The following is a 23,019-nucleotide window of genomic DNA, read 5'->3' on the forward strand; positions in this document are numbered from 1 at the left end:
TGCTCCTCTCAGCAGGAATCTCTGATTTACTTGTGCTGACACCCACACCAGAACTGGGCCTTCATCTCCCTTCTCTGGGTTTTAATAAAAGGTCAGGCTCCTCTGCTTTCTCGCCCCTTCAAGACAGCTTTCATGTCAGACAAATTGAGCTGCCCAGAGTAACAGAGAGGATCCTTTAAAGGGTCAAAAAGTGGTTGAAATGTGGAAGCAAAAGGTAGGAAGAAATAGATCATTTCACAGCTAAGTGGAGTCCCACAGAGATCTCTGCCATTCCAAATACTTTTAAATGATTTGGAAAAGGAGAGGAGGTGGCAGGAGGTGGCAGGAAGTGACAAAGATGTCTGCTGAAAATAAATTATTCAAACCCAAAATCTAACTGTAAAGAGCTGCAGAAGTAGCTGACCAGTGTCCAACCTGAGAGTGAGCAGGTGATCAAATGCCAGGCTGAATTTATAATGCACTGAAGATTATAAGGCACACAAGGAAAAGCAAGAAAAACAAATGAGTGTGTGCCATGACAAGCTGTAAATTAGATATTGCCACTGGAGATATGGAGTTCTTCTGAGACAAACTCCCCTCTGGCTTTCAGAAAAATCAGCTGGAATGTTCAGAATGATGAGGGAAGGGAGAGAAAAGAGCTTTGTGTGACCATGTCTTGTGTGACCATGTCTTGTGTGACCATGTCTTGTGTAGTGTGTGTGCTTCTGGTCGCCCCTCTCAGCAAGCATATCCTAGAATTAAAAGGTGTAGAAAAGATCAGGTGACAGGATTAGGGTAAAACAGCAGCTTTGGAGAGCACACACTCCTGCTGGATTCCGTGTACTGGAGCCAGGGCTGAGGCTCCTGTCACTGTGCATCTGCCCCTGGGGAGCTCTGTGACACGAGGTGTGACATGGGACACTCGTCCCCTCTGCTCCCACGTCCTGGGGAGAGCCGAGCCCAGTCCCAGCAAGGGCTGCAGGGGAGAACCAGAGCTGCAGGGGGCTGGCTCCAGGCTATTTCTGAACAAAAAGTGGGAGAGGCCCTGCTCCTTGAAATATTTTAAGTGAGGCTGTTTCTGACAGAGCTGCTGCTTATTTACACTGAAGTGCTTCAGAGCCACTCGCAAGTCTGGGTTTCAATGCTGCTGGCAGCACAGAAACTCTCAGGTGGCAAAATAACCACCTGTTCTGCAGAGCCTTGTGTTTCCAGAATGTTTAGGCTGTCTCTAAACTCATCTTTAAATAAGATAAGACAATATGATTTTCTTTTTATTTGTTTTCTCTTTTCAGCTCTAATTTCTGTGATGTCAGTCAGATGACAAGCACAATCCCACAGAGGAAATACCTTAGTAAGTATTTTGGTTTTTTATAAGATCTCCCAACTAAATCACGGAAAATGCCTGTTTAAAACAGCAGTGCTTTGAAAGTTCTATCCATGTAAATACTGGAACAACAAAACACAGGGAGTAAAGAGGATGGAGCTCAAAGGATAAGGACAGTTAAGCACTTCTTCCATAAGAAATTAAAAGATCAAGACCTTGCATCCAATTAATTTCTACCATATTCCCTTCTTGTCTCCAGAAAAAACATTTTAATTTTTTATGTCCCAGCTCCTTACCTAACTCCCTTTGAATCCTCCCATTTTGGGTTTGTGATATTTAGGAAAAGGTTTAAAAATCCTTTCTTCATATGGCACTCATTGCAAGTCCAAGAATCCTTCCCCTTGGCCCCTGGGATTGCCTCAGGCTCTAATTTAGGAGCCATCCAGGGTACTAAACATGGCAGAGTTTGGAATTATGGGTTCAGTTTGAAGAGGTACTGTATCTCTTGCTGTAAAGGCAGATGTTTTAAAAGGCAAGTGGCGTTTCATAAAACACGCTTTAAGCGGTAACATTTTTGTTTTGTTCATACCTTTACTTACATATTTCACTCCTGAGTCTGAGCTGAACACTCTGCCAGTGTCGCAGCTGAATTTGTTTCATTAGTGAACCCAGCTGCACATAACTCTGCTTTATTGCTGACAAGCCCTGGATTTATGGCACGTGCTTTGAAATCACCAGCATGGGGAAGTAGGACTTGCTTTAAAACAAAAGAGGTGTCAGCCTGCTGTGTGGTGCACTTCTGCAATGGATCTGCCATGGTGGAGTCACGTGGGAATGCAGTTCCAGAGTCCCTGGGAATACACAGCTGTGCCCACGCTGGCTCCAGCTCTGCCTTGGCACTGCTGTTAAACTGCCCCTTTGCAGCAGCAGCACCACAACATTCCAAAACAAACAAAGGAGCTCCCAACACTGTTGTTCATTGTTTCTGCTTGCCTGGCTCCCTGCACATGGCAATTCTTGGAACTGCTGAGCCGGGTCAGGCCCCATTGATTCACCTGTCCAGGTAACTTCTCCCTGTCCCCAAGGACAGCAGAGCCAAGGTGAGCCCTGGAGCTGCCATCGGGTCTCTGTGACACAGGGAGCCCCTACAACCCCCCTGCCCGTGGAGGGGCTGCCTTGGCACTGCCACAGAGCCCAGGCTCCACTCAAATCTGTGTGCCACTGGCTACTGGATTTCAGCAGGCATTGTGCTGCAGGAAAAAATACTGGCTGCAATCAAAGGTGCTTCTCTTCTTGCAGGCATCCTGTAATTAGCTCAAGTTTTCTTTTTTTCATAGAGAGGTCTTGATGCATAAACCAAAGGTTTCCTTTTCCTTGCATGTTGTTGCCAGATGTTTCTGCAAAGAATCAGAACAACAAAGTTGTTTGTGTGTACTTGCATATGACTTCACCCCATGCCTGTCACAAAGTGCTCCTCCTCCTCATCAATTAACCCAATTAATTCCCCTCCCCTTCTCCCCTCCATTTCTGACCACTGCATTTCACTGTCTGTCTGTCCCAGCACCTTGGAGTTTCAGCCCTTTGTCACAGATCCCACAGGAATGGTTTGAGCTTCAAGATCCCTTCCAAGCCAGGCCATTCCACGATCCTTTCGGGGAAGGAACAAAGGGATTCAGGATAAAGCAGATCAATAGATGAAAAGAGGAAGGAGCTGGGAAGGAGAATGTCATAGAGGGAGAACTACAGAATGGTTCATGTAGAAGTGAAGGACCTGGTGGGAAATCAAAGCACAAAATAGACGACAGCAGACAAGGGCTACCCTGGGAAATAATGGAAAAAACATGGTAAAAATAGGAAAAATACCAGGAGTCATTAATACTCCTAGGAGGAGCTAGGAGGGCATGGCCCAGCCCCTCTGTGCCCCGCTCTGTGTCTGACCACAGCTAATGGCAAAAGCACACTTGGAGTGAGCTCAGAGCCAGGAGCCTCCCCTGACAAGCACGTGGAGGATGCTGTGATGTCCTGCTGGTAAAGCAGCAGCTCCTGAGCCATGGGAGCCACAGCTGGGGAACATCCTTATCCCATTCTGGCTTCCCTGCAGAGCTATTGACAGGCTGCAGGCACTGGCTGAGCGACTTTGATGTATGTTCAAGAATTAAACAGAATTACTCTCAAGCTGATAGGAAACAAAACGCAGCTCCTTACAAGGCAACCGAGATCTTAAAAGATGTGGGCTTGCAAGAGCCTTAGACACTGGGCATGTCACTGCCCTTTTGGGAGAGAGCAGATTGCAGAGGGAGGAGCAGGATGAAACTGTAAAACTCTGCTTTACATGAGCTGTCTGAGGCACAGCTACAGAGCTGGCATTTCGTAGGAAAAGGCAACACAGCCCTTACTTTTGGAAGTACTTCCAAGTAGGCTTAAGGACTTTAGGAGTTGTTATGTGTGGAGTCCATACACCCTTCATTCCGTAAGTGCAGGCTCTGATCTTTCCCCGTGTGACTCCACACTGAGCTGCTTCCTGTGGCCCATGTTCTGCACGCTCCCTTCTGTCAGATGTGACAGGATCTGCTTATCTCCAGGTGCCCCCATTGTCCATGCTGACCCCAGGCAGATTTATGTCAGCATCTGGCAGCCATAGGAGTTCCCTTCAGATGTTCTTTCTGACCTTTGGAACGCTCCACACAAAGCTCAAAGTGGCTCCTGCTTCCATGAATTGCCTGATCTCCTCAATGAAAGCCATAATTATGTTTTAATGATTTAATAATATTCTCCACTTCTATATTTTAAAGTCTATATTTAGTGTTTTTTAAGGTCAAGGCTCATTATCTCTGCAGTATTATTACATTGTGGCGTAGGAATGTGCAGCCATTTATAGATTTTTGAAATCTGTAGTATGACAATTGGCATCACTGTCCCTGCAGCTCCCCAAAATTCCTGGGGCTCTGGGCCCCCACCAGACCTGCACTTACTTTAAAAAAAAAATCACGAGTTTTTAAAAGCCTAACTTACTCCATGCATTTGTATAAACTAGCAAAGATGAGTTGTATTTAGCTCTGACCATCATCACATAACACATTGGAAGTTGTTCTGTATTGGATACACGTTATTGTGGTAAAACAGCCAGAACACGCAGCTTTTCAGCTTTTACATTACATTATTTTTACAGTGTAGAAGTGTCCTAGGGAACACTTGTGTCCGAAGGAGAGCGAGGGGAGGTGGTTTGTTGGGTGCTTGAGCCCCAGAGGGCTGTGTGAGAAAGGTTTGTGCAGCTCCCGGGGAGCCTCGGGCACAGGAGCATCCATCCCCCGGTCGCTGCCCCGCGGGACGCTCCGGGCTGCCCCCGCCCGGGGAGCACCTGGAGAAGGGCGAGCCTGTAACCTTCTTTTCCCAGTGTTATAGAGGCAGAAAACATCTGACATTTTTTATCTGCTCCATTCAATAGAAAACTTTTAAAGGGACCAGATCTCAGGGACAGAAGCCGGTGCAGACCCGGCGCGGCTGCAGCGCCGGGCGGAGCGCGGCCGGAGCTGCGGGGACACGCCGGGAGTGTCACCAAAAGGGCTGGCACTGAGCGCTGCTGCAGCCAGCGCCGAGGAGAGACACCTCGGGAGAGGGGGACCGCTGTGGCCCGGGCAGAGCCCCCCTGCACACAGCCCTGCCCCAGTTCCCGCAGCGAGAGTTGAGCTGGACGTGCCCGCTGCCCCCAGCGCCGCACTGAGCCCCGGGCTGGATGAATCCACAGAATCACAGCACGGCTCGGGCTGGAAAGGACCTAAAAGTCACCTCATTCCACCCCCTGCCATGGCAGGGACACCTCCCACTGTCCCAGGTGCTCCCAGCCCCAGTGTCCAACCTGGCCTTGGGCACTGCCAGGGATCCAGGGGCAGCCCCAGCTGCTCCAGGTACCTGTGCCAGGGCCTGCCCACCCTGCCAGGGTATAATAAAATTCTGTATAATAACTAAAATCGGGTTCTATTGGATCAAAGGTGACATTAAGATAAAGAATTATTCATTAGGGAAGGAGTGTTCTCCCCATTACTGTACAAACCCAGCTGTAATTAAGCATCTGAACGGGTGTTTATAAACAGATGTTCTCATCTAAATGTCTTAGAAATAAACAGCTTCGTTATTCCAGTTTCCCCAGACTACAGAAGGAGCTACAGCTCTCCTCCAGGCTGATGTTCTCCCACATGTACCCTAATATTTGAGTTCCCCAAACTGCAGGGGTAAGAGGTGTCCCCAAATGCAGGACAGTTTCTGCAGCAGAACATTCACAGAGCAATGCTGTGAATTTCCCAGCAGCACTTCAGGATTTCATGCTTTAAGAGAGATCATTGCCTTTATTGAACAGCCAGAGGACCTCTGCAACAGCTCTGCACTGGTGACAGAGGTTTCACAGTCTTGGTGAACACTCTGACTTCTGCTATTCCAGTTCCCCTGCATGGGAAGAAGCGTTTCCTGAGAGCTGTAAATCCATTGCATCATTCAAAATGCACCGCAAGACAATTTTGAGGGCTTCTTTAAACACATCTTTCAAAAATGGGGAAGAGCTACAATTTTTAGAACGATTTTTCATAACTTGTGGGGGAAAAAAATAATGTTAATGTAACATTTTGTGCATGTGCTTTGCATTTTAAATGTAAAATAACAGCTTCCAAAAGTCAACGTGGCCTGAAAAAAACTTATAATTAAAAAAACAACAAGAGGGCATATAATTGTGCTGTAAAATCTCAATCTTGTCCAAGCCTCTGTCAAGGCAGGGTCACCTGGAGGTGACACAAGAACATGTCCAGGTGGGTTTGGGATGTCTTTAGAGAGGGAAACTCCAGCCCCTCCCTGGGCAGCCCTTCCAGTGCCTGCCACCCTCCATGGAAGGAAGTTCATGTTGAGGTGGAACTCGTTGTGTTTGAGTTTACTGCTCCTTGTCCTGTCACTGGCACCACTGAGCAGGGTCTGGCACCATCCTCTGCCAGCCCCTGGAGATGTTTGTATGGATTAAGGGCATTCCTCTCAGTTTTCTCCAGACCAGCCCAGCCCAGTTCCCACAGTCCCTCCTCGACCAGAAAGATGCTCCAGACCCCTCAACATTTTCATGACCTCTGCTGGACCCTCTCCAGTAGCTCCTTGTCTCGCCCATCGAGCAGAGCCCCGAGCTGGACACGGGCTCCAGCCGTGCCACGCCAGGGCCAAGCAGGAGCATCTTCCCCTGACCTGCTCTGCCCTGTCCTGTCCACTCTGCCATGCTCTGCCATGCCCATCCTGCCCTGTCCACTCTGCCATGCTCTGCCATGCTCTGCCCTGCCCAGCTCTGCCCAGCTCTGCCCTGCCCATCCCGCCCTGTCCACTCTGCCATGCTCTGCCATGCTCTGCCCTGCCCTGCTCTGCCCTGTCCTGCCCACTCTGCCCATCCTGCCCTGTCCATTCTGCCCTGTCCACTCTGCCATGCTCTGCCCTGCCCTGTCCACTCTGCCCTGCTCTGCCCTGCCCAGCTCTGCCCTGCCCTGTCCATTCTGCCCTGTCCACTCTGCCATGCTCTGTCCTGTCCACTCTGCCCTGTCCACTCTGCCCTGCTCTGCCCTGCCCAGCTCTGCCCTGCCCTGTCCATTCTGCCCTGTCCACTCTGCCATGCTCTGTCCTGTCCACTCTGCCCTGTCCACTCTGCCATGCTCTGCCCTGCCCAGCTCTGCCCTGTCCATTCTGCCCTGTCCTGCCCGCTCCGCTGTGCCCGCTCGGGCCCGGGCCCGGGCCCGGCTGCACTTTCCCGTCTCGGCCAACAGGTCGCACCGTTCGCCCTCGGCTGGGGCTGCCCCGGAGCCGGGCGGCGGCGGCGGCGGGGCCGGAGCCGGGCTGGGCACGGCACAGCAGAGCCGAGGCGAGGCGAGCCGGGTCGCGGAACAGCTCCGGCCGCGGCCGCCCCTCGCCGAGCCGGCTGTCTCCACTCCCTCTCCACGTCGGGGAGGCGGAGGGAGGGAGGGAGAGAGGGAGGGGAAGGGGAGGAGGCGGCCGCCGCCGTCCTCCATTTTGTGGCGGGGGCAGAACCGCCGAGCGCGGCGCTGCCCGGCGGAGGGACGGGGCGGGGAGCCGGGGGGGCGAGGTCCGCGGAGGCAATTAGCGCTAATTAACGGAGGGGGCGCCGCGGCGGCGGGCGGGGACGGGTCAGGGTCTGGGGCCCGCGGGAGGAGCAGCGGCAGCGGCCGGAGCAGTATCGGCGGCGGCGGGGGAGCGGTGCTGCCGCCGCAGCGGCCCCGAGGGGCGGCTGTTGACCCCCCCCAGCCGGCTGCCGCCCCCGCCGAGGGGCGCCATGGCCGTGGGCGGCTGAAGGAGCCCCAGCGCCCTCCCCCGGACGAGGTAAGGGCGGCGGGGGTCCCGCGGGGGCTGCGCTTCCCCCCGGGAACATGCCGGGGGGGTGCGGCGGTCCCCGCAGGAATGCCCGGGGCGGGGGGAACCGAACCCCGGAGGAGCCCGGGGCGGGACGGCAGCGGGAGCGGCGGCGGGGCCGCCCCGGCGGGGCGCGGGGACCCCCGGGCCGGGCCCCCGGTGCCCGTGTCCCGGGGGAGCGGGGGGCGCGGGCGGGGAGCGCGGCCGAGCCCCGCGCGGGGCTGCTTCTGCTGAAGTGGGTGTGCCAGGAGACGGCTCAACAGGTCCCGACACATTTCTCTGAAAACTGTACTTTGCAAAGGCGATTTTATTGCAATCCGGCGGTTTTAAGTATTTGCAGCGTTTTCCGCCCTTGGGCAGACTCTCGCAGCTGATTTTTGACACGTTTCCTATGCTGGATGATTCGCTGCCTTGTTTTTTTGGGGCGTTGGGGGAATTGTCAAATGAAATAACTACCTTTTCCCTCCCCTTCATGTAAAAAAGGAAGAAGGCAGCGCTGGAGGTATTCTTGTGTTTTCTGTATTTTTTCCCGGTCGCTGTCGGGTGTCCACCTTAAGCAGCGCAGCGGCTCGGGGTGCCCCGCGCTCCGGGCTGCGGCTCCGCGGGGCTCGGCTGCCCGGGCAGGCGGACGGGACCCCCGCAGCCCCGCTGCCGAGAGCTCCTGGCGCTCAGCCGCTCCCGCCCGCGACGAGCTCGCCCGGGCCACCTTAAGGTTTTACACGTGGGACCTTTCTGCCGCTCGCAGCCTTAACTTTGCGCACAGAAATAGCGGCGGGGCCGGGGCTGTGGCCGTGTCCCCGTGCCCGGCGGGAGGGGACAGGCTGGCAGTGCCCCCCGGGCTGCGGCAGTGCGGGCTGGGCGCTGCCGGGGGAAGGCCGGACACCGTGTCGGAAGTTTGCCGAAGAATTTACAGTATTTCTCCAAATATTTATGCTCTCCGCTGGAAAGAAAAAAAAAAAAAAACCCATGTAGCAAATACAAACATCTGAAACTTACGAGGTTTGTTTTCAGTGTCGGGTGTGTTTGGAGAGTAGCCCTGAGCGGGTAGAGTGCTGGAAGCTAATAAAAATGCTGCTTTTTTTAAAGCTAGATTTTTATTTATAAATTTGAGATGTATTTAAAGAATTATGCGGGGTTTACTGCGAGATGGGGGGGTTGCATTTTAAGACTGAACCCGTGCAAAGGCGGCAAACGCTGTCTTCTGTGGTGGGGAGGTCGAGTCCTGGGGAATGCCAAACCACGGAGGTGCCGCCTCTGGGAGCTCCAGACCTGCTCTGCAAGGGGAGACCTGACTTGAAAAGGTGGCAAATGTCCTTTTCCCCTGTTCAAGGTGTAGTTAAATACCAGGGAAATTTACCTTGCAGAATTTGTAAACTGGGTCCTTTAACAATTCTTACATTTCCTTAATGCAGGGATGGGTGACAGAGCTGGAGAGTGCATGCACGGATGTCACGTGCTGTAGCTTGATTCTGAGTTGTGTGCAGGCAGACTTACCCTTCCTCCAGGTTTAGCAAAGCTTTAAAATACTTGGTTCCTCCTCGCTAGACAGAAACCAAAACCTAAAACCCCCTGAAAACAAGTGGAGTGTGTCTGAGAGACGTGGCACGTGTCAGCCCAGAGCGTGGTGTGCCGTGCCTTCGCTCTCAGAGCAGCTGAGCCAGGTTTGCGAGGCGAAGGATTTAGACTTTTCGCTTTAAAGCTTTTATTAACGTGTCCTTGCTGTGCTGACTTTGACTGCTTCTCATCTTTTTATAGTTAATGATAAAGTAATGGATTCCAAAGAATTGCTTAACCCGTTGGATCAAGATGAAACCAGGAAAAATGCACTCATCAGTACCAAAGGAGGGATCGTGATGGACTTCCATCCACCCTTCAGGGGTGGAGCTACTGTCCAAGCCCCTGTGTCTACATCTCCTCTCCCTGCATCTTCTCAGTCCGATTCCAGTCAGCAACCTGCTTTGGCTGACTTCCCAAAAGGATTAGGAAACAATGTGCCTCAGCCAGACCTTTCCAAGGCAGTGTCGCTCTCGATGGGACTGTACATGGGTGAAACAGACGCAAAAGTGATGGGAAACGACCTTGGATTTTCGCACCAGGGCCAAATCGGCATCTCTTCTGGAGACACGGACTTCAGGCTCCTGGAGGAAAGTATTGCGAGCTTGAACAAGTCCTCGAGCCTGGCCGAGGACGCCAAGGGAACCGCGTCTTCTGAGGTGCCGCTCGAGCCGGATTTCCCAGGCATGGCCGGGCGCAGCGTCCCCGCGGAGTCGGGAGCTGCGGTCCAAGGCCAGGTGGGCTCGAATGGTGGCAACCTGAAGTTGTTCTCTGAAGACCAAAGCACCCTGGATATCCTCCAGGATTTGGAATTGCCGCCGGTGTCGCCGGGCAAGGAGCCCAACGGGAGCCCGTGGCGGCTGGACCCGTTGCTCGATGACGGCGGCTTGCTCTCCCCCATATCCGCGGACGACGCCTTTCTCCTGGAAGGAAGTCTCGGCGAAGACTGCAAGCCTCCTCTTTTATCTGACACTAAACCTAAAATTAATGACCGTGGTGACCTTTTACCCAGTTCCAAAATGCCAATGCCTCAAGTGAAAACAGAAAAGGAAGACTTCATCGAACTGTGTACTCCCGGCATCAAGCAGGAAAACATGGGCCCGCTTTACTGCCAGGCCAGCTTCTCCGGGTCGAGCCTGCTGGGTACGAAAGTCTCGGCCATCTCCATCCACGGTGTCAGCACCTCTGGGGGACAGATGTACCACTATGATTTAAATACTGCATCGCTCTCTCAGCAGCAGGATCAGAAACCAATTTTTAATATCATTCCATCTCTTCCTGCCGGGTCAGAAAATTGGAATAGGTGCCAGGGATCGGGGGACGAGGCATTGGCTCCGCTGGGAACGCTCAACCTCTCTGGCAGACCTGCTTTCTCTAATGGCTATTCAAGGTAATTAGTTTGTGTTGCTCTTTATTAAAACGCTACAAGTGTGTTTAGCACAGCTCCATGCATGCTGGTTTGTTGCTTGGGCTTTTTTTCCTTTTTTTTTTTCCTTTTCTGTTTGGTGTGTGTGGATGATCAGACATCACTGGGGAGTGTTTATCCCACAGTACAGCATCAGCTTTAAGCAACTACTCAATTATTGGTATTAAAGAGAAGAAAAGTGGAGGGGAGCTGGCACGGTCTAAAAAGTAACTAAATAAAAATAAAGCTTCCAAGATACAGCCTAGAGGGAAAATCGAGTATGTGGTAGCAGGATCCATACACAGGCAGTATGGAAGGAAGTATTTAAATGTATACAAAAGCTCCTTCGTTCCCAGAGGTTAGAGGATCAATCACTGTGGGCTTTTTTTCCTTCCTAGCATTACTTAAATGTTATGCACAAAAATAACTTGGTTGCTGGGTAAATTTCTAGAATTACATTTAAGCTGAACTCGAGTTTTCGCTGTGCTCGGTATCGCATTTACCTTACATGGACAAGAAGATTCCGAGTGGGAAATACTCAGCAGCTTGTTCAATAACTGCCTTTAAAGAGATAAGAGTATTTGCAGTCAGACTTAAACATACCTGGAATTTAACTCCAAGTAGAATGGCAGGAGGGGGTGTGGGGAGCTGGTTCCTACCTGTGCCCAGTGCCTTGGTGGTTGTTTCCTGGAGTAATGCAGAGGTGCAGCTGTTGCAGGGAGGTGCTGCAGGAGGAGCAGCTCTGGGACAGTTTTGGGACAGCTCTGGGATAGCTGTGCTCGGCTGTGCTGCTGGAATGGTTCTGGTTCCAGGGGAGCACCCAGCTGTATGTCTCCCTGAGCTGCTCTGTGTTCAACAACTCCTTGCACGAGCATCATGTGGCCTCTGCAGAAGAGGGGGATTTGTGGAGTCTGTTAGAAAATGGCCCTGCAAGTGCCTATACAGAAACCTGGCATTTGCAGGCTTTTAATGAAGGATCTGGTTGAACATTCTGGGTTTTACTGCTCTGCTGACAATTGGATCCCCCGGGTGTTCCCACCAGTCCCGGGGCTCTCCCTGCACGATATTTGCTCCATTTTCCCATGGTTGGAATGAAGTGTGCGAGGATTCCTTCTTTGTTTCAGGAAGAAAACTTTTAGCTTGCTTTCGTTCTCAGTTTCTTTCACAGATTTTGATTTCTGTTATAAGCATTTTTTTTTTCTTTGAAGTGTTTAAAGCAACTTTTAATCTAAGAGATCCAGAAAAAAAAAAAATCAAACTCTGTGGCTAGACTCCACCTTGATACGTGAATATTGAGCGTATCTCACCATTTATTTTGACAGACTAGAAGGGCTTTGTGCTAACCTTTTGCATAATTTGTCCAGTTTCGTGTTGTGTTCAGTTTGTTTCGTGGGTGGTTTTTTGGGTTTATTTCCTCTGTTCTCACTGGATTTTTAATGATAATCATAAACTTTGTGTCAAAGCAAGAAATGTTTCTGCACTGGGGAGGAGGCTTTCAGGGTCGGTTTAAATAAGCAGGTTCCCCCGAGGTGATGGAAATGTCACTTTGGAGGGTAATTCCGAGGAGGTGCTGCCCGGGCTGTGCTGTGCAGAGCAGTGTGGGCAGAGCCCCGTGCACTGGGGCTGGGTGGCATGTCCTGTGTGTGATCCTGGAGGGATGGGCAGCTGCTCCGGGCTGTGATCATAGCAGAGCTGTCGTGGAGGGAGAGGGCGAGCAGGGGGAGATGTTTTGGGCTGTAGGAGCAGTTTGGGGCAGGGCTGGCAGTGCCTGGGACAGCACAGGGACTGTCCCGGGGCATCCCAGCACCAGCTGCCTCCTCCTCTGCCCGGGGTTATCCATGCTGGGGCTTCAGCATTGACGTTCTTGCTTCCTGCAAGGTCATCTTACATTTTATTGCTTCCTTTTTGCTGTAAGATAATGCAATTTTTTTTTCTTTATGGAATGTGTAAAGAATTTCGAGGTGGCTCCTAGCTGAGCTTTGCATAAAAATGCATTATTCACAAGTTTGTGGAAGCTGTTCTTACTTCCCAAGGATTTTTATACACTTCAACTACAAAGTCCAATTCTAAAAACAGCATTGTTTGGGTTTGCTTAATTATTTTTGTTCTATAACATTCAGGCAACTCCATCTTCCTTTTACAGTGTTTGAGGTATTAATGAACCCTGGGTTTGAAGCAGGAATTTTTATTCTTCTTGAACCTTGCCAGAAATATTTGGTCTAAACTGGGTTAGTTTAAGGTGATGTATTGTGGATTTGTTTGTTTTTCTTGCAGAAGACTTAACAAAATTGGCATTTGTTTTAGAAACAAAGGAAGGACTCTCTTGCCAGGTTCCCGTGGTCTGGTTTTTTTTAGGTACTAAATGTGAGAGGTGGAGGCTGGGATTTTGAGAAGCTTCAGTTTCTAGGGGGAAATACTTTTTGGTGTTTGTAGAAGTGTTTGTCTACTAATAACCTATTAATTGTGGACTGAACATAGGAGAAAAAAAGCTGCAGTTCAGCCCTGGTGTTCAGGTTGTATTTAATCTGCCTGTTCAGTGGGAAACCTGGAAGGTCCCTTTCTGTCCACTCAGGCTGGAATTGATGTCATGCCATTTCGGAGTGCTTTTGCTCCTCCAGGTTGCCCAGCATGCTGGCTTTAATGAGACAAGTGATGATCAGGCCCAAGAAAACCAATCAATTGCAGTGAACTGCAGGAGGGATCCGGAAGTTAACGAGCAGAATGCAAACTTCAGGAATTTGATTAATGGGAATGAATTGGCAATAATCAATGAGCTGCTGTCGGTGGAACAGCCAGCTGGGGCTCGTGCTGAGCTGCTGAAGCTCTGAGCTGCAGCTCCTCTGACTCCAGGTCTGAGCAGCGGGGAGGCTCCAGCCGGCAGGACGGCTTTGCCTGGGAGCGCTCGGGGTCTCCCCTCTGAGCGAGTGCAGTCCATGAGGAAGGTGGACAGAGTCAAAGGGAGGAAGAAGGAGACTAGCAGACATTTTACCTTAGATTGTCCTTAATGGCAGTGGGACAGCAGCTGGAAGAGGAGCAGATCTGGTGCTGCAGTGCTTCGCTGAAGAGCTGGAGGCTTTGCTGGCGTCCGTCTGCGATGGGATGTTGCTGTGATTTGTTACACAAACCCGGGGAAAACCGTTCCATTGCAAGGAAATGGTTTTAGCAACACACACTCGTGGGGCTCTTGCATGGTATATACATTAAATCCTTCAGCTCCTATTGCTCTGACTTCCTGGAGATGTGGCTTGTTGTGGGGGGAGTGAAGGATGCTGAGAACCAGCCCAGCAATGCAGGGTTTGCTCCCACAGCCAGAATTCACAGAAACTGGGCCCCACTGGCAGTGTTATGGCTTCTCTTATTACAGTTGAAATCATTCCTAGTACTTAAGCTTGTGGGGGATAAGGATCATTAAGGAAGTTTAAGAAAGGGCAAGAGCTGAGAGAAGCCATTAAGGGAGAGTCTGGAAGGAGGAAAAGTTTTGCTGGTCGGTCCCAGTCCAAAGCCTTGCTTCCAAAAGTTACCCTTCTGCCCTTCCACCCCTGACTCTCTAACTGGGATTCTTCTTGGGCTCAGGTGCTGTGAGAAGGAAGGGGAAGGAAGGGCTTGTTTGCCAGCAGTGCTAAAGGTCAGTTGTCCGTTTGTCTTGCCGCTTTGTTTCCCTCGGCTGCTGGCCAAGGCCGGTGGCTTGGCAGGGCTGGCTGCAGAGCTCTCAGTGCTGCCTGACTCAGCAGAGGATAATGTATGGGACATCCGCAATCGGGGCTTTTCGAATCGTTCTGCTTTGATAGAAAACCCAGGCGTGGTATTTGGAGTGCTCAGGGTTCCAGCAGGCTGTGTTGTGATTTGTCAGCTTAATGTAATACTGTACTTGGGGGTTTGACTCTGGAAGTACATGGTGAAAAATCCAGTTGTTTTGGCAGAAAGGGGTGAATCAGGAATGTCCTGCAGAATGTGCTCTAAGGTGCTGTGAAAAGGTAACTAGATAAATGTGAGGTCGTGTAAGATGTAATCCACTTCTCCCAGTTTTGGCTGATCCTTCCATCGTGTTCATAGCCAAGGAAGTTGCTGCAAGTCCACTCCAAATGGTTAACTCCTGCAAATTTATTTCTCCTGACAATGATCTCTATTTTTAACTTAATTCTGGCTTATAGAGCAACCTTATTTTTGTTGTCCGTACGATTTTTTTAAAATTTATCTCCGTGGCAAACTCCTTGTACTCTCCTGCTGCCAGTGAAGGCAAAGCTGTGGTTGAATGAGTCCTACTCACGAATCTTCCCAGAAATGTGAAGTACAGGTATTATCCAACTCCTACATTGTATATTTACCATGCTAAGGATTACTTTTACAGTGAGAGCAATTTATCTTGGGGGAAGCAAATATCCCTTCTTCCCTTATTGCTGCTCATTTTGGAAATGAACAAGTGGTGCATATTCTGTGTGGATATGTAACTGCAAACTGGAGTTATTTCTGCACTGTAAAAGGTTCCCAAGTCCTCTTTGGACTGGCATTCATTTTTGGGGTGGTTGAAGCCAGGCCGAGCTGCTGTCCCACCCCAAGGTGCTGCTGTAGTGTCATGTGTGCATTCTGCAGACAGTCCCCATGGCATCAGCCTGGGGAGAACAACATCCCAATAAAATCCTGTCTTCAGTCCAAGTTACAGGCAATAGGAAAGGCTTTGTAGAGCCGTAGTTACAATTACCTTGGCTTTGTGCTGTTAAAATAACTGTGAGCATCACCTCTGGTGCAGAGGAAGGAACCTGGAAGTCGCCTTTGTGAAGTGATCAGCTTGGAACTGAGGAGCACAGAATAAGTGTGTGTAACAGGGTGGTTTCTGGGCAGAGCACTTGGATGTGCTGAGAGCTGTGCACCAGACCCAGGGAGTTTGGGTTCAGCTCTCTTTGGTTTCCCAGCCTTTGTCTCCCAGAGTCTCAAGTATACAGAGATTTTAATCTTATTTACTGAAGAATTCATGTGTGGCAGTGTTGCATGTACAGATGATTGTTCTCATCGCGGGGATTTTCCGGCTGATTCAGTGCAGTGTGAGATCCATTGATAGCTGTTTGGAGCAGCCCCTGGAGTGGGAGATCCATTGATGCCCTTCTCTAACACAGCCTTTGCTTCAAGAGCCCAGGCCCTCGCAGAGCAGGAGTTAATGCTGCTCTCAGTGCCTGGGTCTGGAAATACTGCTCAGATGCTGTCAGCGGATGGCCTCGTCCCCCTGGGACAGGAGTGAACCAGTACAGCTGGAATAGATGACACACGCAAAAAAAGAATCATTTCATCTCATTGTCTTGGCTCTGACTCCAGAGCAGCTCTTTTGGGCTATCTGTGGGAAAAAAACAAAACACAAAAGCGACTGTTTCTTTGCCCCTTTGTGAGGGTGTGACCAATTGTGGCTGTGGCATTGCTGTCCCCTGCAGAGGGACGTCAGTCGAGGGTCACCTGCTCAGAGTAAGCTCCATCCATGGGCTGGAGCACTTGGTACCACAGACCTGGGGGGCAGCTGGAAGGCTCCGGCCGTGCAGCTCTTGCTGCCTGTGGGCAGGAGAAGCAGCAGCTGAGCATTGTCCCCATGTGTGACCAGTCCAGCACCCAGGTCCCAGCTGGGGGGTGGGTAACTGTGTCCCCAGAAGGGCACGGTTGGGCTGGGGGGACAATTCAGCACAATTGCTGTGTCTCCCCTGGGGGTTTTCCTCCTTACCTCACCTTCCCTCCAAACAAGGTGTTGTGCCTGTGCCTCCCATGTCCTGGCCTGACTCAGCTCCCCCAAACCTCTGCCATGATGTTTCCTGCTGGGGTTCCATCCCTGGGTGAGGCTGTGTCTCCCTGTGCTCAAGCCATGCCTGTATTGCTTGAAATAGAACTGCAGACCACCTGAGAAGGGATTTTGCTCCCTGTCCCGTGGCCTGGCCCGCTGGCTGTGTCACCTCCGTGTCCCAGAGGTGTCTGGCAGGAGCAGGAGGAGCAGCTGCAGCTCCTGTGGCTCAGGGAGCCTGGAGCTGGGCTTTGGAATGCAGGGGATGGAGATGAGGTCAGGTTCTCTCCCTGCTTTAGACTCCAGGACATGGTGTTACTTACCCAGGATATCATGTAGAGTTCTATAATCTTGGTGCCTTAAATCAATAATCACCACAATTGTCTGGATTTCTGGAGGAAATTGTGCTCTTCAGAAGTCATCCTGACATCGTGTGTGGAGAATGTTTGTGTACCAGCCCACTGCCTTTTCAATCCAGCCAGTGCCACTGGGTCCCCATCAAACCTCCAGGTTCCAGCTCTACCTGTGGAGCGCCCAGTCCACGCTAAATCTTCCTAGAAAATGACAATCCTGATGTATTTTGGAAATTAATATCCCACAGACTGCTGGTACTTTGCTGTGGGAATGCAATGTCACACACAAGTTCCCCCTTTTGATCAAATATCTTGGTTTTTGTGACGTTGCAAATGCAAAAGTACTGTTGGGGAAGGAATTCTAAAATAATGATCATGTCTTTCTTGAATTCAGTTCACTGCTACTGTAATTTAGTAAAGAAAACGAGTTTCGTATTGGATTTTACAGTAATACATTCTTCATACTATTTGTAATATGTTTGTACAGTTACTGTGTGTCAGAAAGCAGCTGGAGATCATCAAATTTCTGCTCCACGGTCACACAAGATTTAATATGAAACTTGTGAGCAGCAGGGCGCCATTTACTCTTGTCTTGCTTTATTCAGACACTTCTTATTTCTCATTACTTTTATTTGTGTAGCTGAGTTTAAAGTTAGCAAGTATTGCTCAGGATGGGACTTTTTATAAGGAAATGAGGGCACAAATGAGTAGTTTGCCTCAAAATACTACTTGTGAAACTCAGAAATGTGCTGTAGAGTCAAGGAGGAGCAAATCATGAAGTATCATTGAAGTGTGTCATCTATTCTAGAAGCAAATAATGGAAGTGATTTCACAGCTCCCTGGCTTGCTTTTCTTTTCTCCAAGAAATCTGGACAAGGTCCTGTCATTGTCCTTACCCAGCAGGTCCCTTGTGGTGCACTTCTGGGTGCAGCAGGGACTTCAGTCTTTTCTTACTAGAACCTTTGCAGGCAGGGGTGATCTGGGGGTTTTTGGTGTGTGTTGCTGTCCCTGAATGGTGGAATCCCTGTTCCTGCTGGCAGTTCTCACAGAGAAGAGGGGCTGGAAGGTGGGTGACCTCTCTGCTCACAAGTGGGCAGCAGCTTGGCTGCCTCTCACTGGTGAGAGGGGTGTGAAAACAGGATAGCTGGGGTTAGACATTCTGTGAGATATTACAAAATGAGGTTCTGGGCTTAGATGAGAATCCTCCAGGCATTGCACAGCTCCTTTCCAGCTGTGTGAATTGGGTGTGACGAGGAGGGTTCCCATGGATCTCTTCCTTCCCAGCTGCCTTGGGAAGGACAGGGCTGCTTGTGGTGTGTGTGCACCTGGCCTTGCTTTGGGCTTCATGCTGTCCCCTTGCCTTCCCCTGCCCTCACAGCCTGCTTTGAGAGCACCACTTGGGCTTTGGGGGTTCTCAGGGACTTTTAGTGCCAAGCTCCAGCAGGTCCCCTCTGCCCTGAGCCAGGAGCCTGGCGTCTGTGACAGAAACCAGCAGCTGATGCGGTTTATTTTTGCTGTCAGGGCTCAGAGAACCTGCTCCGAGGTGTGGTGGTGTGTAGGGCTGTAGTAACAGGGTCTGGGAGGGCTCGGTGTGGCCAGGGAGCTGTGCCAGGGCCAGGCTGCCCAGGGCCAGGCTGCCGGAGCGCCTCCGACACCGCGGTGCCACCGGGCTGGGCTGGGACACGGCTGGGACAGCGGGGGCTCGGGGGGCTGGGTGGGCAGGGGGAGCTGGGCTGGGTGGGCTGGGTAGGCAGGGGGAGCTGGGCTGGCTGGGCAGGGGGGATCTGGGTGGGCAGGGGGATCTGGGCTGGCTGGGCTGGGCTGGGGTGGGCAGGGGGATCTGGGCTGGCTGGGGTGGGCTGGGTGGGCAGGGGGAGCTGGGCTGGGCTGGGTGGGCAGGGGGAGCTGGGCTGGCTGGGCTGGGTGGGCAGGGGGAGCTGGGCTGGCTGGGCTGGGCTGGGTGGGCAGGGGGAGCTGGGCTGGCTGGGCAGGGGGAGCTGGGCTGGCTCGGTTCAGGGCTCTGTGCCGAGCTGCTGCTGCTGTGCTGAGCTCCTCTCTCGTGCCCACAGCCTCAGAGCAGAGCTCAGCTGCCATCTGTCTGTGCAGGAGGGGCCCTGGTCCCATGGATGCGCTGCCAGGAGAGGGCTGGGGGATCTCCCCCATCACTCAAAAATGAGGGGGGGTGGGTACAGCTGTGATGTCTTAAACTTGACATTTTATTTGGGATTTCAGCAGCTTTTCAGTTGGTCAGATGCTGTAAGTTGAGAATGATGTGTTTTAAACCAGCATACCTATCCACAGGCATGCTGTCCATTGCTGTGTACCCATATATTTTTTCCTCTTGCTTATTTTTTCCCCTCCCCTAAGAGTTTCTGTTACCTTTCTGAAGCAATAACTTCCTCAAGCCATCAGCAAGGTTTTGAATAAATCCGTGCTGAAAACGTGCACGTCCTGAATGCACATGTGTGGATTTGTTGTGCAAGAATGCAGTTCAGCCTTGTTAACTTCAAAAACAAAAACCAAAACTAAATAAAAGAAAAGAACTGTCAGACTTGATAGTTTCATGTGGATTTCAGTCTGCATGTCGATTTCAGTTTCCTACTACCCCCCTGTTGTTTTCTCTCTTGTATTTTTTTCTGTGGGTTACTTTTGCTACCAGGGCCTTTGATGGTTTATTTTGCCTGTTGAATTTCTGTTAATCTGGTGTTCTGTATGAATTGCTCCCAAATCAATTGTGCTGTCCCCATATGAGGGCGTTGTAGGTATAATTAGACTTTTTTTTTATAAAGGGCTCTGCATCTTGGTTCTCTTAAACATGGAGTAGATTAGAACATTAGCCAATATAAGAAAAACAGTTGTATCTGAAAACAGACTTTTAAAACAGCTTTAACAATTAGAAGTATTAAGCTTCCTATGCAGAATAATTTTTGGATGCTGAAGATGTGTGGAATTTAATTTCACTCCACACCTTAATTTTAGTAAGATAATGCACATGTTTATTGAAATAACAGCATACTGGGGGATGTACTGCCTGTTGGTAAGGATTGGCAGTGACCCCAGTGACAGCACTGGAGTCACCTTTGGGGTTTCCCAGGCCTGGCTTTTATTAAAAAGTCATTTCCAAACAGAATAATTTTGGTTGGAAAAGCCCACCCAGACCAAGCAGTCCAAGCTGTGCCCCGTCCTCCCCTGTCACCAGCCCAGAGCACTGAGTGCCATGTCCAGGTGGTTTTCTGGACCCTGCTGGAGTTTCCAGACATGAATTAAAATTCGTTTGTAGGGAATGATCTTACATCTTTGCCTTTTGATTAAAAACTTATGTAATCCCACTGGGGGGGAAGAGGAGGACTTGGAATGCTTTTGGGGTTGTTTGCTTAACACTCCTGATAAGCTTCAGGTTTAAAAGAAGAAGGAAGGTTCAGTTTATGCTGCTGTTTGAAGCAGCACAAAGTGCAGCCGTGGTCCTGGATCACAGACAGGCTCTCCCAGCTGGAGTAGCACTGCTGCTTTCATCCATTCTCAGCAAAGGCTTTTTCTCTGACCTACTTTGGCCCAGCCCAGGCTTTTGAGAGGTGCCTTGGCCACCCTGACTGTGGGGGAAGTTCTCTGCTGTAGGGTCTGAGTCCTGCTCTGGTGTGAGTTCCCTTGGTTTCATTTTCACGTCGCTGTACCAGTTCTGCCCTTCCTGGACACGTGTTTCTGCTAAGCCCTGCACATCTGCCATTTTCTGAACCGAAAAGGAAGCTTCTCTGACACCTTCTTTTTTAACAAAACCCATCTAACAAGTTCTGTGCTGACTTGGTTTCCGTAGCTGGAGAAGACAAGTCTGTTCTCATGCAGTGCCAGGTGATTTGCAAGTTCTGTGCATGATTTGATAAAAAATCTAGTGCTGAAACTCCCTCATCTAAAATGTAAGTGTTGTAAGAACCCGAGTGCTTGGAATTCTGTATTATGAGTAGCAGAGCATTCCTTTTTCAGCTCTTATTGAAGGGAGCAGTTAATATTAGGATGCCTGCACGACAACATCCTGAGTCATCGAGATACTTGACAGCTACTTTCCAACCAGAGCAACTGGTTTGACAAATGAGCTTGGACTTATTTTATCACTTTAAAGATAAATCTTTAAAGACTCATTTAACACGTTAAAGGTTGGGACATCTGATGTTTTATTTAATAACAATCTGGAGGTTTCTGAGTCCACTTATTTTAGTGGCTGAGCCTGTTCCGTGTGGCAGATCAAAGCCCGGCTGAGTCTCAGGCATACCAGTGGGGAGGAGGAAGTGACTGGGTTTCTATTCCTGGCTGACCCCAGCCTCGGAACCGAGGGAGAGCTTTAAAGGAAATGCAGCATTCAGCTCTCTGAATCTTTCCAAGTATTCAGAAAGTGCTACCAGCACTGGCTTCCTGCGTGCGGCGTTTCAAGGCGTGGACATCTTAAAACTGTCCTAATTTCAAAATGAAACAGGGCTAACAAGGGAAGCCCTAAAATTCATGGAAATAGCAAAACTTGCCCTTCCAGATTTTCTCAAAAACATCCAAACCATCCTATTTTTACCTGGCAGGCAGCTCTGCAAGCCCAGGCAGGGTGGGAGGTGGTGGAAGGAGGTGGGTGGGAAGGGCTGGCCAGAGCCCAGTGGGGCTGCTGGCACGGGCTCTGGCCCCCTTCAGCTGGGCAGGGAGAGCTCCGTGGGATCAGTGCAGTGCCAGCCATCCCCTGGGCCAGGATGGCTTTGCCCTGCAGACCTGGAGGAGCTGCCAACCCTCAAGGATGTTGTCTGCAGTGAACCAGCACCGTGTCGGGGCTCCTGGAGCACCTGCAGCTGCACTGTGGGCTGGAGCCCAGCTCTGGCCCTTGGCACAGGGGCAGGCTGTAAACCTGTAAGGTCACCGAGCACGTGGGGGCTCTTGCGAAAGAGCTGTCCTTGCTCCTGGAAGGAAAACATCATTTCTGGTACTGGGATATTCACATCAGTGGCCTGGGCTGCTTGAGGGGGTCCATGAGCTAGAACTCCAGTCCACCTGAATCGACTGGAATTGCTTTTTCTTCTTTCTTTAAGACTTGGACGTGATTCCTTGCCAGAGGCCATTTCAAAAGAAAGAACCCACCCAAGAACCCCCCAGGGCTCTCATGGAACTGGAAGAGCAGCTCCTCATGGGCTGGAGGGCTGGGCAGTGGGGCAGGATTTGGGGTGCCTGCTGAGGCTGAGAAGTTCCCTGTGAGGCAGCACTGGGCTGGGGAGGAGGGAGCATGCACAGAGGGGTCTGGGCTGGCTGATCCTGAGCTGGTTTGGGTGCTGGGTGCCAGGCTGGACAGCTCTGTGAGCACAGAGCTGAGCACAGGGAGCTGCAGCTGGAATGCAGGGCTGGGAGCCTCGGGAATATTGTCTGTGCATTGCTTGCACAGGATGGAGCTGGGAGCTGGGGAGGGTTTGGGTTGTCACTGACCCCCTGGGGACACCCTTAGCTCAGTGTGCAGGTGGGTGAGGGTGTTTGTCACCAGGGAGGATGGAGGAGCAGCTGTGGCTGTGCTCCCATCCCAGCACTGCCCCTTCCCTCCTGACTGGCTCCCAGAGCACTTCTCTGGATGGGTTTGGCTCCAGTGCTGTAGAAATTGTCCCCAGATGCCACCCGATAAGCATCGGAGGAGGGGGGACAGTGGCAAATCCAGGGTGGTTGTGGTGATGGCTTCCTGCCCAACACTTTTTCCTTTCCTCATTTCTGATACTGGGATAGTCACACATTTGTGTATTCCCCCCAGCCCATGTGTTAAATTCCATTCTTCATTTTGTCTTTAAAATTTCAAATAAATCAAGGTGATTATAGGAAACAGGCTCTGCCAGATGCTGCCTGGGAAAATTCCTAAGGGCTTGAAAGCCATCCTTCACTTCTTCATGCTGTAGTCATCGTTCCAGAGACATCTAGGAAATTAAAATCTTCTATTATAAAGATGGGTTACTCTGTCACGCATATTGCCATCAGGAGTTTCCCTGGCTGTCCCTGTCGTCCCCACACGCTTTGGGTTGCTCTGCCAGCTCTGAGGAATGTTCTTTTCACTCCTGTGCTGCTGCCACAGATGTGCCACCAAGAGCAGCCAGACCCCAGTTTGGCAAAAATCAATTTTTTCGCTAGTTTACCTGCAGGGAGATTGTAGTGAATAGAATGAATATCAATTTAATAGAATTAATACAAATTTGTAACTGAAATGTAAACTTTGAAAGCATTTTTTTCAACCACAGCAAGAAAGAACTTTAATTGTTCAATAAAAATG

At 50.7% G+C, this 23,019-nt stretch overlaps 1 protein-coding gene across 1 annotated transcript in view; it reads left to right on the forward strand.

Moving 5' to 3' along the window:
• The first annotated feature begins 7,443 nt into the window (after positions 1 to 7,443).
• The window catches only part of NR3C1 (nuclear receptor subfamily 3 group C member 1), a 65,752-nt gene continuing 50,176 nt past the window's right edge, over positions 7,444 to 23,019 (forward strand). Inside the window, exons 1-2 of the mRNA XM_059860493.1 lie at positions 7,444 to 7,654; positions 9,440 to 10,628. Of these exons, the coding sequence (XP_059716476.1) occupies positions 9,454 to 10,628 (1,175 nt within the window). The 5' untranslated portion in view covers positions 7,444 to 7,654; positions 9,440 to 9,453. The remainder of the gene's footprint in view (positions 7,655 to 9,439; positions 10,629 to 23,019) is intronic.

Source organism: Haemorhous mexicanus, chromosome 15, assembly GCF_027477595.1.
Source record: "Haemorhous mexicanus isolate bHaeMex1 chromosome 15, bHaeMex1.pri, whole genome shotgun sequence".
NCBI classification, from domain to species: Eukaryota; Metazoa; Chordata; class Aves; order Passeriformes; family Fringillidae; genus Haemorhous; species Haemorhous mexicanus.